Raw genomic sequence first — 15,807 nt, forward strand, 5'->3', positions numbered from 1 at the left:
GCCAGAATGCAAAAGGGAAGTGAAACCCACGTTTATCCAATGGCTACTTCATATATTTTCAGATACCCTATACTGAGATAATAGGAGGGTGCCAGATTCAGGACCCTCATCTTTTAGTCGGAGCGCAACTGCAAAAGGCAATTGTTTTTTTTACTCTGGAGTACCCAACACATGTGCATTACATGGACAGCCTATAGATTTTAATAAGGCTGGATTCACACAGGGCAGATTTGCCGTGGTTCTATCGCAGCAGATCCGCCTGCGGCCGCTAATCTCGGGATTAGCCAGCCATGTGGACGAGGTTTCTCAGAAACCTCGTCCACACGGGACGGCTAATCTGCTGCGGTAAATCCGGTTGAAACCGCGGCTGCGGCCGCCGCAGCCGCGGTTTCAAAAGATTGAGCATGTTTGTTTACAGTCGGTTTTTTGTTTATTTATGTTACGGCCGCGCTCTCCTCTATGGGAGAGCCGGCCGCAACAGAAAAGCATGCGGCCTGACCGCTTCAAAGCCGCCGCGGCTTAAACCGCGGCGGTTCTCCCGGCGGAAATCTCGCGTTTTTTGCTTCGGCCAAACCACGAGATTTCCGACGAAAATACGCCCCGTGTGAACCCTGCCTAAGAACGGTGCAATGCTTAAAAGCTCCCCTGTGTTGGGCTGCAGGGAAACTGAATGCTTGCTGCAGATTTATCCACAGATTACAGGAGTTCTAGCTGTGAGGCATCTTGTGCTCAATTTATAGAGGCTTTTTCAAAGATTGAAAAGGGTTTTCCAGGGAAAAACTATTGACAATTTATTCTTAGGATAAGTCAATCAATTAAAAGAAGTTTACCAATTGTAAACAATTGATGGCGTATTGTCGAGACAGGTCATCGGTAGTAGATTGGCTGGGATCAGTAGTAGATTCTCACCTGGGACCCCCAAGAATCAGCTGTTCACCAGAATAGTGCATTCATGCACTGATATGATTTCTGCAGAGAAGCAGATAGCTCTGTTCTTACTGTAGTGGTCAGGCTTTGTATTGCCGGTCTCATTGGAATGAATGTGAATTTTGCCTGCAATACCATGCCTGACCACTCCAGTAGGAAATAAGTTGGTAGGGATCAGACTACTGGGACACCCATTGATCAAACACAGGGGTGGGGTTGTCCCTCCCTGTATGAATGGAGCAGCAGGTGAATATGTGCGTTGCTGGTCCATTCACTTCTATGGAACTGAAGAGGAGAAGCAAAGTACAGAGCTCAACAATCTCTGGCAGAAAAATGAATGTCTCATGGGGTAAGGGGGGATCCCCATTCTCGCAATCAGTGGGAGTCCCAGCAGTCAGGACCACACCTTTTATAGCAGGAAACCCCTCTAACAAACTGTCCAGGGCAGACTAGCCCTGTCAGCTATCCAGCAGCCTTAAATGGTCGGACTTTTGGTCACTACCTGGTCATCTTGATAATACTTCTTCCTGTGTCATAATGCATAATAGTAAACTGCCTTCTACCTACCGTACAGGTCAACTACCAGAGAATATGAGAGTATCTTCCAAGTTACCTGGCTACTCAAGGATCAGGCCATTTATGTCTCCCGTTGTCTGAGGTTCTCATCTTTTCCAGGTTCTCCTGCATGGCTCTCACTGCCTTCTCTGCAAAGATACAGAACCATTAAGTCTTTATTCTAGTATGACGGAGGGCTATAGGGTCTTGTATACTGACAAATACACTGCGGCTTACCCAACACCACGGAGCTTTCCTCCAGAGAAGCGGACAGCTCATGAATATTAGAAGAAGACTTCAGTGGGGTGGCATTACTTCGCTGAGGACCTTTCAAAAGAAACTGGCATATGATCATTTACCATCCATCAGACCCTCCAACCAAAGTAGCAGTTCCTGGTTCTGGAACCAATGAACAAATGGGCCATCCGATGCGCCAGGTCTGCCAGAGAAGAGTCACTCTTTGTGGAGGTTCTTCACTATTGGCAGACCTTTCTTCGGTAGCTCAAATGCCGTAATACAGCAATTTGCAAGGAACCAGGCAGTAGTGTAAACTAGGCTCTCTACGTGATGTGTCCAAGGCATTTAACCCCATGCTGACATCAGCCATACATGTATGGTGGATGCTGGTGTGAGTGTATACAGCGGGCTCAGGACCCAAGCCCACTATGTGACAGGTGTTGGCCATTTTTGACAGCAACAACCGACCAGGATTGGAGAAATCTCAGATCCAAGACCAGTTTAACAATTTAGATGCTAATGTTAATCCTGACAGACACACAATTGCAGTTTAAGTCACTTATGGGTACTAAAACAGTAAAAATAGAATTAGTAAAGTGTTTTTTGATTAGTAAAATTTAAAAATATTAAAATTTAAAAATAGGACACGACTGGCCATTTTTTTTTTCATTTTTGGGTTCTTCTCCCCACTTTCAGAAATTGGTAACTCTTATTTATCCATAGACATCGCTGTCAGAGGCCGTGTTTTTTGTAAGGAGAGGAAAATTTTTTAGTTCTCCACTAAATTTAAAAAATACCATTAAAAAAATACAACTAAGTGGAGTAAAATGCAAGAAAGATGAATTTTGCCATCTTAGGGAGTGGAGGAGTGTCTTGCTTTTACGGCGTACAAAAATGACATAACTTTATGCTATGGGTCAGTACAATTACGACGATACAAAGTTCATATAGTTTATTGCTGTACTACTTTTAAAAATTAAAACCTCTTTGGGGAAATAGTCACAAAAAATGGCCGTTACTTACTGGGTGAGGAGTGCATATAGATGCATCCTCCTCTCACCATGCAGGTAGCTGACTACCAAATGGAGGAGCCAATAACGCCTGTGAGGGCACCGATGAAACAACCACTCACACTGCCTCCTGATAATGAGGGGGGTGGATGCTTGGTGTACACTCCCACACATCGTGGATACAGGGTGCCAGACCATTCTGATATATGTAGTTCACCATGCAGACCAGCAACCAATTAATGGTGCCATGATAATTCGGTGGGTTCCCTGCATTTCCATCAGTGAACCACATTGGTACTGCCACCCTGGGCTCCCCCTGGAGTCTTAAAGCCACACTGCATGTGAATGATAGATAATAAATGCAAGGCATTGGTTGGATGGCGTCATTATTAGGTTGCTGGGCTGCATGGTGAACTACATATATCAGAATGGTCTGGCACCCTGTATCCACTATGTGTGGCAGTGTATGCCAAGTATCCACCCCCCTCATTATCAGGAGGCAGTGTGAGTGGGTGTTTCATCGGTGCCCTCACAGGTGTAATTCGCTCCCCCATTTGGTAGTCGGCTACCTGCATGGTGAGAGGAGGATGCATCTATATGCACTCCTCAGTCAGTAAGTAACGGCCATTTTTTGTGATTGTTTTTAATTCTTGATTTCCCCTTCTGTGATGCATATTTGGGGGAATAGGGGGTGCGGGTGGGGTGGAATTTCTGCCGCCATAACTTTATTTTCCTGTTGACAGCTGTGCGAGGGCTCATTTTTGCGGATGTTCTATGGTTTATAGCGGTACCATTTTGAAGATATGGCTATCACTTTTTATTCAATTTTTTTTAGTCCCAATAGAGGACTTCCCTGCAATCGTTAGATCGCAGTAGAATAGAATACTATGGTATTACGTTACATTGCAGGAGTGATCAGACAGGCAATCAAACCACGCCACAGCCACGGCTTGATAGGCAACCAGCCATGGCAGCACGGGAGGCCATCAGAAGGCCCCTGGCTGCCATGGCAACCCACAATCTTACGATAAGGGAATTTAAATGCTACTGACAGAACTGACAGCTGCATTTACAGAGTTAACAGCCATGATCACCGTTAACTGCAGGCAACAGCCACAATCTCTGTCATCAGCTGTAAGAAGCAGCTGGTGCCTACATTGTATGGAGCAGGATCAGTTCCCAATTCCCCTCCATGCAAACGCCAAACGCAGAGGACATAAATGTACATCTTGTGTAGTGGAGGGGTTAATACGTATTTTTAATAAGACTGCAATGCAATTCTGTGCGGCCTTAATCATCTGGACACAGAAATATCTGTGTTGCTGCTCACATGTCCAGGTGAAGAGGAGTGGCACATAACAGGGACGGACAAGTACCAAGGCTGGTATACACAGGCAATAAAAAAAAAAAAAAAAAAAAAAAAAAGTGTGATCCGAGAGCACGGAAAACACAGAATTCACTGGTTTCCTTCACATTTCTGATGTTTTCACTCATGCGATGTGGAGGAAAAAAAATTGCAGCAGGTCCTATCATTCTGCGTTTTGCCTTTGTTTAACCTATATATTAGGATAAAGTCTCTTGACCTGCTCGGCACTACAGAAATGAGTATATGAGTTAGAGGCATTGTATATGCATGCAGCTCTCTCCATTGTAGTTTATAGGACTCATGAAATGCCAGCTCATTACCTCGACATCCGTCATCTACAATAAAGAGAGCCACTTGTATTGCCTGCTCTTATCTGGAGTGCCTATTGGGGGAAAGGTGACACCCATTCTACCAATAGATGGGGGTCCTGAAGTGGAACTTACTTCGATATATTATGGCCTATACTTAAGATACACTATAAATGTCCTAGATGGAAACACCCTTGTGGCCCTTGGAAGTGGTTCAGTATGGCTTTCAGATCAAAAAAAGTTGTGGCCCTCTATTAAAAAGGGGCGCACACACACCTAACAAGTGTACACCAGCTATGAGCTGGGTTAGATTTCCAACATAATTTTCGTATTTCTGGTGTAAATTATACACAATACTGTTGGGGATGAATGGCCATGCCCCCTCCCAACAAGCCACACATCCTTTTGAAAGGCTTTCAAGTTTCAAATTTTTAAAAAATTTTTAAAATCAGGTTTTTCAGTGACAAATCCCCCAAGTCTTTAAAGGGATATGCCATCAGTCTATGATCGGCCTCTGGAATCCACACCAATCCTGATAATGAAGGGCTACAGCATTGATAGAGCGCTGCATGCTCTTCTTGGCCTTTTCCTACACGGCTTGTGCAAGGAACTGCAGCCGGCCTTATTCATGTGAATTGGGCTGTGCTGCAGTTTTCTGCAGAGTAGGTGGCCACAGCGCAGAAAAAGGCCATAAAAGGGGTGCAGCTCCAAATCCGTACAGAGTCCATTTAATTTGAAGGAACGATGTGGGTCCCAGAGGTCGGACCCCCACCATTCATAAAGTGATGGCACATCCTAGTGATATTCCACCATTATATAAGATGGGAATACCCCTTTAATGGGCATCACATTCTCCATCAGATACGGTTCTTACCTGTAGGCCTTGGCCTTGCAGTGTTAACTTTGCCCAGCCGCAGCGACAGCTCTTCCTGGCAGCATCTAAAGTGAAGATATAAAAAAAAAAAAAAGATGGATGTCACCTACAAAGTAAGTTACTTTTGACAGAAGCTAGATGCTCAGTGAAAGCAGTTATTATGGTTGCACAGCGCTTTAAAAAAGGGGTTGTCCAGGGTTAGAAAAACAATGGCCGCTTTCTTACAAACACAGTCCCAGCATTGTCCGTGGGCTGTGCCTGGATTGCAGCTCAGCTCCCGTTTACTTCAATGGAGATGAGCTGCAATACCACACACAACCCCATGGACAAGAGTAGCATTGTGCTTAGAAGATAGCAGCCATGTTTTTCCCAACCCTGGACAACCCCTTTAAGTACCTGAGTTGGGCTAATGCCCGCTGTGCATCAGCAGCCAGGTTGCTAGTGGCTTCTAGCTGACTGCAAAAGCTCCTCCACTTAGTTTCCTGCTCCATGAGGCAGCTCTCCGCTACAGCTCTGAGCTCTCGCTCTTGGTCCACTTGTCCTTTCAAGGTCTCCGTGTCCTCGCACTTCTGTGGAGGAAAGAGACAATACAGATCAGTCATGTAATAAAGGGGAGGCTACAATGAGGACTGGCCACAATCAATACCTTGTGAAGCTGTATGGCTAATTCCTGCATCTCAGCTTCCAGACGATCAGCATAGGCTTGTTCTAACGCATTTCCTGGAGGACGGGCAGAACTGTGCCAGCGGGCAATGGCGGACGTCATTTTCCGCTTTGGTCCAAATAGGCTGTAGGATAGATATTATATATAACACAGACACACGATTATAAAAAGAGCCTAGAATTCTATGGAATCTGCCAATATTCTTATAACTTTCAGTAGATGGTATGTTATTCCTAGCGATGCATGGCTCAGCTGCTGCAGAATCTCTTTTTGAGGAGGTAGTAGGAGCTTTAGGTCACTATGCACTATTCTACCAAGAGTAATTGGACACCTGCGCAAGTATCAAAAAGTAGTATTTATCCCATTATGTTACTACTTAGTGGGGTTCCTTTGACTCCACCGACATCAGAGACTCTCTGTAACATATTTTTCACTAACATCTGATACACTTCAGCTGGCATTTCCCTACATTCATCCTGCAAACATCTGTTGAGATCTCTTAAAGAAGATGCACTGACCAATCTACAATGGTGCAAGGAGTGTTGTCATTGAGCAATGGAAGAACATTCTGTGGAGTGATGAATCCCACTACTCCATCTTTACATCAGATAGAGGTACCGGGGTGTGGAGGATGATGGGGAACACTTTCTGCCTGAGTATGCTGTGACAACAGTTAAGTACGGCAAAGGTTCCATTATGGTCTGGGGAGGTTTTACATGGCCTGGTCTTTGTCCATTGGTTGTAGTGTCAAGAAGCTTGAACACAAAGGTGTTTCTTGACATTGTCAGTATCAGATGGTCTAGGATGTGACAATATTCTGAAAGTGGTCAGCCATACTTCTAGCAAGACAACGCGCCTTGTCACATCCAACACTGTTTTACATTGGTTTGAGGATATGGATGTTCCATGATTGGACCGGCTGCACAGAGTCCGAACTGAACATCTTTGGGATGAACTGCAACATCAGATCAGGAAATACGATTAGAGTCCATTTTCTTTGAGAACGTGCCGGACATTTGCAGGATGAATGAAGAAAAATACCAGCTGACTTATATTAGACATTAGTAGAAAGTATGCCAGAGAAAGGATCAGATCTCATTAGGACCTAAGATGCTGCACTAAGTAGTAACAAATGGAAATTCATACTAGCTTTGATTCTTGCTCAGCTGTCCAATTGCTTTTGGTAGGATATTTGTATAATTGACATGATGCACTTTTCCCCCCCACTACCTTTGTGCAACTATAAATGCCACCACCCTCCACTTACGTGATGCCCACTTCCCGTAGGTCTGTTTCTGTAAGAGTAAGGAAGATTCGGAGATTAACGTCCTGCTCCTGGAAGACGGATAAGTACTTGGAGCAGCCGATTTGCTCTAAAAGCTCTGCCAGGTCCTGATGAGAGAACATAACCCAGTGAGAAACATGGAGATTGTAACATATTTGCAAACCTTGTCCAAAATAGTGTTAGCTACAACTAAACAACCAGCCTTCATGTTAAAGGGATATTCCCATCTTGTAAAGTGGTGGCATATCTGGGACCCCGAGTGCCAATCTCATTCTTAGGACTGGTGAGGGTCCAAGGTGTCGGAGATTTACTGACAATAAAGTGATGGCATATCACTAAGGTATGCCATCACTTTATGAGATGGGAATACCCCTTTAACACTGAGTGCAAGTCACATGGAATATTAATGGTACTATGGATGAAGTTTCTAGCAAGGTTACCCAGGATGCATTATTTTAAGCACCATAATAGTCATGGGAGTAAGCAGTTCAGTGGGTAAGGTCGACCTTGGAATAAGTTTATATGAGAAATCATGCATGTAAGGCCAGTTTCCTATAGGTTTGGCCCTCTGTCTGTCTTTTTTCCTCTGGTGTAGTATGGAAATGCTGGAGGGGAACAGACACCCAAAAGATTTCAATAGTTTTTCTATGGGATCATTCACGGCATCAGCTTCAATGCTGGGTACCTCCCTATATCAGAAATTGGTGCAAAATTGTAACAAGAGATTATCAGTTGGGTCCATCTCCACCTTAAAACCACAGGCCGGACCCAACTGATATGGGAATCCAGTCCAAGTAGTCATGTACAAAACATATGTATTATTACCTTCGGCCCGGTATATGGTGGAGTATTTGCTTCTGCCAAAGAGTTGGATGCCCGGCAGTGTAAGGGTCCAGGGGCAGTATGGACATCACCATTACGCTGTCTCCCTTTGCAAAATGATTTTGTGTGCTTTTTGCTCACAGTCTCTATTGCTGGATCAGAGTCCTAAAGAAGAAGATAAGCTTGTGTTAAGTTGAAATGATCGGCACGGCTTGAGATCACTGCTGTAACCATCGACGGCGCAGAAAACCGCTCACGCTGACCGTAGCGCAGCTGCCTGGGTTGGTATTGCATAGAATTCATTGGAGCTGCACCTGCAATACCAACCTGGGTCGATGTGCTACGACCAGCATGACTCGCTTCCTGTATTGAGAGGCAGTGGGAATCAGCTGATTGGTGGACCCTCTGTGTGGCAGACCCCAGCCAATCATCTATGAGATCAATAGAGAAAAAAAAAAAAAAAGGCCTCGGACAACCCCTTTAATAAAAGAGCGTTTGCTTTTCTTTAGCAATTGCTGCTCTTGTCAGTGGTAGGAGTTCAGTTACTACACTTGAGATGTAATAACCAAATGCAACCTATAGAGAAGAGAGGCGCTGTTACTGATGTTGAAGTCAGGAGTATCAGTAAGCCGACTACATATAGCATGTGTACCTCATTGCTCTCCAAGGAGGCCTCGCTGCTCACACCGGTGTTGATACATATCCCCTCGCTGCTGCTGCTCCGCAGTATACCAGAGTACCCGTCCTCTGCAATATAGAGCACATCCTACTGTAAATCATACAACTAAATAGAGTCCATCCAAGAGGCATTACATCAATGCATTTAGTGCAAACCTTTACTGCTGCCGTTACTCTCCACATCGCGCTCATTGATCGGGGAGGTGACATCACGATATCTTAGATTATCTAAATCTCCAGTTACATAGTCCAAATCATTGAAAGTAACGTAACCCTGAGGAGGAAGCTGAGCACCTAAAGTGAACAGAGAGGGAACATCTTATACACATATACAGGATTGGGGGGGGGGGGGAAACATTTCTTGATTCACATTCTGGGTGTTGGAAATCAAGGACTGCTTTTGTGCTCACCCTGTATATATACACAAACATATATACACACATACACTGAAATAACAAAAGTCATGGGACAGGACCAAATATCATGTAGAACCCCACTAATTTGGCAAAGTGCTCTCAACGTGGCATTGATTCCACAAGTAGACAGAAAATGTTTGGAGGGATGTTGTGCCATATGAACAGGTACCCACGGCACGGTGGTATTTGTAGGTGCAGGATGTCAGGTGCGAATGGACAGCGCCACCACATTCCATAAATGTTCAAGTTATGTCACTCCTTTTTATAGGAACTCTCCTTAAAGCTCCTTGAACAAACTCTGGACATCTTGGTTCTGATGGCACGGTGCATTATTGGGTTGAAATAGCCCATCATTGAGGAAGGGGTAGGGGGAAGGTACAAAAAGTCCATAAATGGCTATCATTGGTCACCAAACAGTGTAATTTAGTCGGCAGCAGTCAATGACATCTTCAGGCAGACCAGTGAACCACGAGAACACCTATGCCATGAGAACAACCCACACCAGACTGTATGGTGCCTTGACAATTGGGGTCCAAAGTTTCATGGGGGTCGGTGTCGCACAAGAGTTCCATCATCACCCGAAACAATTGGTACTGTGACTCATTGGACCACACCACCCGTTCCCAGTCTTCTAGGGTCCAGTTAACAAGCAAGACCCTGCCAGTTGGGGCATTAAGCACCTGTGGGCGTCCACTGCGCTGTCCATGGTGGGTGGTAATGCCTTCAATGACACTCAGTACACGAGTGATACTGTGGATCAAGGAATGTTAAATGCTCGCACAACTTCATAAACCCCATCCGTCTGGCGGTGAATATCAGGTCTCATTCAAACTCAGATAATTTAGATTGCCTTGCCATCAGCATGCGGACCAGGGTTCAAACTCACTCAGATTACACCCAATTTATACAGGTGGGAGAGTCACTGAGCCGTCACCTGAGGTAACACCACATCATCAATTTACATACCGCTATCCCAGAACTTTTAGCAAATCACTATCATTTTACATCATATTCATATATAGTATGTACATACACACAGTACCACCATGCAGACGGTTTTGGCAGGTATGGAGAAAAAAAATGCTTCAAAAGGAAGAATATTTCAAAAACATAAGGTGTCTGACTCCAAACATATTATGCAGCAGGATGACCTCAAACATCCAGTCAATGTCATTAGGAACCATCTTCAGCGTTAGATCTAATCAGTCTGTCTGGGATTACATGAAGAGATAGAAGGATTTGAGCAAGCCTGCATCCACAGAACATCTTTGGAACAACCTCCCTGCTGAGTTCCTTCAAAAACTGTCAAAGTGTACCTAAAACAATTGATGCCGCTTTGAAGGCAAAGGGTGGTAACACCAAATATTGATTTCATTTACATTTCTCTTCTGTTCAGTCATTTGGTTCATCAACAAAGAAAAAATCTGCACTTCTATTTTTGAAAGTGTTCTTACTTTGCAGAATTTGCACAGTACTGGGTAAAAAGTTAAATATTTTAGAACACCTCAATTTTTCCAGTTATTGCCATATACACAGTTTATTGTACTTTGAAGTGAAAGCTTAGAACAAAAGGTTACGAATAAAAATAATGAATTCACTTTGTTTCACCAAATTAAATCTAGATTTTTGACTTTTCCTAGTAGACACCTCTAGCTATAAACAGAACAGCTTTACACAATTGAGGCATTCTACAGTGCATTCAGATATTGTTCAGAAAGTTCTTCCCAACATTGTTGCAGAAGTTCCCAACAAATGTGCTGCACTTGTAATTTACTTTGCTTTCATCCCAAACAAGCTCAACAGGATTACGTCTGGACACTGTGCAGGCCGCGACATTCTTTGAAGCCTACCAGCTTCTTGTCTTCTCAAGTAGTTTTGACAACCTAAAAGTATGACTAGGCGTAGACCAGGAGGTATTGCATGGCATATCAGAATGCTGTGGTAGCCCTTTTTGTTCAGTGTGCCAGTCACCTCATGCAAGCTGCAAACTCTGGATCCAGCAAAAGAGCCCCAGAGCATCATGCTTCCTCTTCCATGTTTGCCAGTTGGTATCACACATTAAGGAACAATCCTTTCACCTACTTGACAGCAGACAAAATCCCGGCATGATGTATCAAAGATGTCAAATTTTAATTCAACAGTCCTCAAGATCTTTTTCCACTCTTCAGTAGTTCACTGGAGGTGTTGCTTCGGCCAGGCAAGTTTGTTTATTTAGCAATCACCTCAGTGTCTTTCTTACTGATACTCTACCTGTCAAGCCTGCAGATAGAAGTCTTCTCTTCACAGCTGAAATGGAAGTTTGTTTGTTTTTCACAGCATTAAGCTGTGCTTGAAGATTTTGTGCTGTGAGGCGCTGATCACGCAAACTGCTGACTCTCAAGAACTTGTCATCTGATTTTGTAATGGCCTTTTGGTCTGCTAGACCTCTTCTTGTCAGAGTTTCCTCTAGTTTAAAAGTGCCTTGGCTTTCTTGGCAATTTCTTTGTAGGACAGACCTACACTTCTAAGGGTTATAATGGGCTCTTTGGTTAATTGCCTTTTTTCTTACTATTATCATAGCAATGTGCTCTGTCTGTCCTGAAGAGCAAAAATGTCCAACTCCTGCCATAGAGGGTGTAATGCAGTCTGTTCCAACACTGGTTATATAAAATCAGAGGGTTTGAAAGTAATCTACAAAAGTTGACAGCTGTAGGAATAGTCTGCATCTAGTTTAAAACCAGAAATGGCTTTCTGTGCTGCAGAGCAGAAGTCCTTGATGTGTTCCCTGGATAAAGGCCTTTGGTTAAAAATCATAAAAATTCAGACTATGTTTGAGTTTCATGTTAAAATTTACTATATTTTGAACTTTTGAAACTTTTCACATTTGCTGGACAAGAACTGTGTTAATATAAAAAATGACTAAGAACTGAGGCGTTTTAAAACGTTTGAATGGATTATATTTTTTTCGCACACACGCACGCGAATTACCCAAACTCACCATAGCTGGGCCCACCACCAGTTATCTTGGCCAGAGCTTGAGGACCATCATGAATACTTGGACCTTTGGCCTTACGTTGGTGCCTTGGTCGGTGTGGAATTGAGGAGGACTCATCCGATGAGCTAAGATCTTCATGACGCGCTGCAAAATAATGACCACCACGTAATATAACCCAAATTACAATTATAAAAGGACTACCAGAGTTACCAGCGATTGAGCACCTTTAAGACAGGCTAGATCTTACCCAATCCTCTGCTGTGAGTCCGGGATCCTTTGACATGAGAGTCCAACAGGGACACTATCCTAGAATGGCCGTATCTTGCTGCTAACATGCGGGCAGTGTCTCCATTGTGGTCTGTCTCTGCGAGTTTAACTCCCTTTAACATAACAGAAAGATGTGGTGGGTTGGGTATAGTCAGAGTCCATGAGTGGCACTCATAAAATCATCAGATGAGAATACTCCTTTTCTACAGGTAGGCTTGTATATTAAAAAGGTGAACGGTGGAGAGAAAAGAGGAGACTGGGGTGAGGAAATGCAAAGCAAAGCCACCTCTGTGGGATACACGTCAATCAGCAAGAAAACCAATGTTGCAAGTTTGGGTCAGTAGACCCGCAGTCCGGTCAGATTACTCGCCTGTATTACAGACACCTGTAAACCGCTCGTGTAGAAGTGGCCTTAATGGAAGCTCCGAGACTAAGAGGATAGGAGGTTCCTGGAGACTTACATGGTTCAGTAAATGTTGCACTATAATCTCATGTCCAGATGCTGCGGCCTCCATCAGAGGAGTGAAACCATAAACTGGCTCCCTAGAAGAACGAAAGTTTTCAAGTTAGGGCTATATTTAAAGTGACCCTCCGGGCCTGGAGAAACAAAGATGGCTGAATCGCTTCTCTGACTACCTGATAGACAACCAATGCATATCATGCACACAGTGTAAGACACTACATGCTCTCATGTGAACAGCAGTGGTCATTCAAAGCAAAGTGCAGTGCCTTATACTAATACTCAGTGTGCCCCAGGTAGTCAGAAGCTGTGCAGCCACCTTGGTTTCTCCAAGCCCGGAGGGTTGCTTTAAGCATCTGGCATTGCACGGCTTTAAAGGTGTTAAAACAAATGCAGAGGTCCTTCTCATCTCCTCTCCAGACCCACAGTCCTCCAGTTTTGGAATGGCTACCACCTGACCCTTGCAGCCAATCAGAAGTCATAGCAGTCAGGTGCCATATTCCTGGCATGACCGCTCAGATAGTGGGAGCCATGATGCCAGGAGACCACCATCTGAATGCTACAGCCTTTGGTTGGCTGCAGTGGTCAAGTGGTATCAGCTCTCTGGCAAACATTTGCAACTAGACATAAAAAGAATTGTCTGGCGACCGGACAACCATCTCAGTCAATCATGGCTGAAATGAGAACGTGGCCACAGGTGGCTGGGATTACAGAAAAAGCCGAATGGATTGTACTTCCATAGAGCTGAACGACAGGTATGGACACAGCGTAGCATGGCATGCTGCAATGTTTCAATAACTTATTTTCTTCTATAGGAGTTAAAGATTTGGGTCACTACAAAAACAAAAACCCAACACTTTAACGACTGGACATGGGATAAAACAGCAAAAAACAGAACCTTTTCGCCTGGAACACAGCTGTGCAACTCTGTCCTCAGCATGTACAGCTGCCACATGTCAGGTGATCACTGTAGCCAATCACAGACTTCAGCATTACTGTCGAGAACTCCTGGCATCACGGAGCCAAGAATGTGAGCACTGATAGCTGGAATTCGGTTGGTGACCCTGTGGCTTCTGATTGGCTGCAGTAGTCACCTGCCTTCCATAAATAAATCATACTAAACTCCCCTATATTTCCTGACAGGCTGTTGATCGCCATATTCATATCCACCTTCATGTAACTTTGTGACAAAAAGAAATACAAAAAAAAAAAAAAGAATCACGAACATACATTTGTGGCTAAAACTCACATCAGCTTGCTGTATCTCAGGCTGGGCTGCTGACATAGCCTTAAATTTTAGCATTTTAAAACCAGTACCACAATTAAAGCTCTATCTTCAATGCAGCCTGAGGGTGGATTCACACAAGCGTGTTTATGTGCATACAGTTGAAACATTGGTTCCCTATGGTGTGTTCACATGTCCGTGTTCTACAGGCATGCAAATGTACGTACCTGCAAAACATAGGACATGCATGCACCATAGGTCTGTGATGCGTGTCAATATACCCCAGCGGTGAATCCCCTTGTCACTGAACACTGACAGCACTGTCACGGTGATCAGTGCCAAGAGGACTCCCCACGGAGAGTAAAGAATCCCCTGCCACAGCTGGGGCAAAGGATTTCTTCATTTTCGCGGGGAGTAAAGTATCCCCTGCCAAAGCTGGATCAGAGGATCATGATGTTCTCCCATTGCGTTTAATGTGACCGGCACTTCTGCGGTCCCATTGAAGGCAATGGGCTGCCAGCAAGCCCTGCAGGGATTTCGGGGAATTCATATAGTTCAATGAATGGCCAAGCACTGTCTGTGATTAGCTGAGTGCTGTGACCAATCACAGGCAGCATTCAGCTGTCATTCAATGAATGGCTGAGAGCTGCCTGTGATTGGCTGAGCGCTCAGCCAATCAGATAGAGCCCTTTCAGCAGGCGGGGATTTAAAATCCCCACCTACTGAAAGAGCTTCAGAGCAGTGCAGGGAGAAGACAGGGTAGACGTGCCTGAGACCCGGCAGCTGAGGAGAGGGGAGTATAATTTTTTTATTTCTAACACATTCTATGGATGATTTTCAGGGAAGGGCTTATATTTAAAGCCCTTCCCCGAAAATCCCTGCATGGCTTGCCAGCAGCCCATTGCTATCAATGGGACTGCAGAAGTGCCGGTCCAATTGAAAGCAATGGGAGAACATCGTAGTCCTCTGCCACAGCTGTGGCAGGGTATTCTTTACTCCCCGCAGGGAAGTTTACTACACGGCAGCGAGGTGAAATATATATATTTATATATTATTTTTACACAAACAGGAATGATTTTGAGGGAAGGGCTTATATTTAAAGCCCTTCCCCGAAAATCACTGCAGGGATTGCTGGCAGCCCATTGCTTGCAATGGGGCCGTCGGCAGCAGCTGCAGCCCCATTGAAGGCATTGAGCACAGACCTGCATTCATGTCTGTTTGTGCTCACCTATGTACGGCACACGCACACACTCGTGTGAAGCCACCCTAAGATACAGTCAGGAGCAAAGGCTGCACTGAGCACTACAGGTATGTGCGATTCCTACTTAAAACTGCTATAGCTCAGGCTGTATAGCAGATAGAGCTTTGTTACTGGTTTTGTTTGTTTTAAAGCCCAAAATCTTAAGCCTTTTTGGTTATTATATAGTACATTAAATTGAACCTCTGAAAAAAATATAACTCGGCCCGCAAAAAACAAGCCCTCGGAGAGCTGCATTGATGGAAAAATAAGAATTATGATTTTTTAAAAGTGGGAAGGAGAAACCAAAAAAAAGGAAGAAAAAAAACACTTCCTTAAAGGGGTTGTCCCGAGGCAGCAAGTGGGTCTATACACTTCTGCATGGCCATAATAATGCACTTTGTAATGTACATTGTGCATTAATTATGAGCCATACAGAAGTTATAAAAAGTTTTATACTTACCTGCTCCGTTGCTGGCGTCCTCGTCTCCATGGTGCCGAC

At 44.3% G+C, this 15,807-nt stretch overlaps 1 protein-coding gene across 1 annotated transcript in view; it reads right to left on the minus strand.

Annotated features, from left to right (window-relative positions):
• ANKS3 (ankyrin repeat and sterile alpha motif domain containing 3) overlaps window positions 1-15,807 on the minus strand; it is a 36,149-nt gene that overhangs the window by 1,837 nt on the left and 18,505 nt on the right. The window contains exons 5-16 of the mRNA XM_066576506.1: window positions 12,845-12,926; window positions 12,364-12,496; window positions 12,120-12,260; window positions 8,883-9,020; window positions 8,701-8,795; window positions 8,052-8,213; window positions 7,209-7,333; window positions 5,924-6,065; window positions 5,674-5,846; window positions 5,278-5,342; window positions 1,720-1,809; window positions 1,541-1,631 (exon numbers count right to left, since the gene is read on the minus strand). Coding sequence (XP_066432603.1) covers window positions 1,549-1,631; window positions 1,720-1,809; window positions 5,278-5,342; window positions 5,674-5,846; window positions 5,924-6,065; window positions 7,209-7,333; window positions 8,052-8,213; window positions 8,701-8,795; window positions 8,883-9,020; window positions 12,120-12,260; window positions 12,364-12,496; window positions 12,845-12,926 — 1,429 coding nt within the window. The 3' untranslated portion in view covers window positions 1,541-1,548. The remainder of the gene's footprint in view (window positions 1-1,540; window positions 1,632-1,719; window positions 1,810-5,277; window positions 5,343-5,673; window positions 5,847-5,923; window positions 6,066-7,208; window positions 7,334-8,051; window positions 8,214-8,700; window positions 8,796-8,882; window positions 9,021-12,119; window positions 12,261-12,363; window positions 12,497-12,844; window positions 12,927-15,807) is intronic.

This window comes from Eleutherodactylus coqui, chromosome 8, assembly GCF_035609145.1.
Source record: "Eleutherodactylus coqui strain aEleCoq1 chromosome 8, aEleCoq1.hap1, whole genome shotgun sequence".
Classification (NCBI taxonomy): Eukaryota; Metazoa; Chordata; class Amphibia; order Anura; family Eleutherodactylidae; genus Eleutherodactylus; species Eleutherodactylus coqui.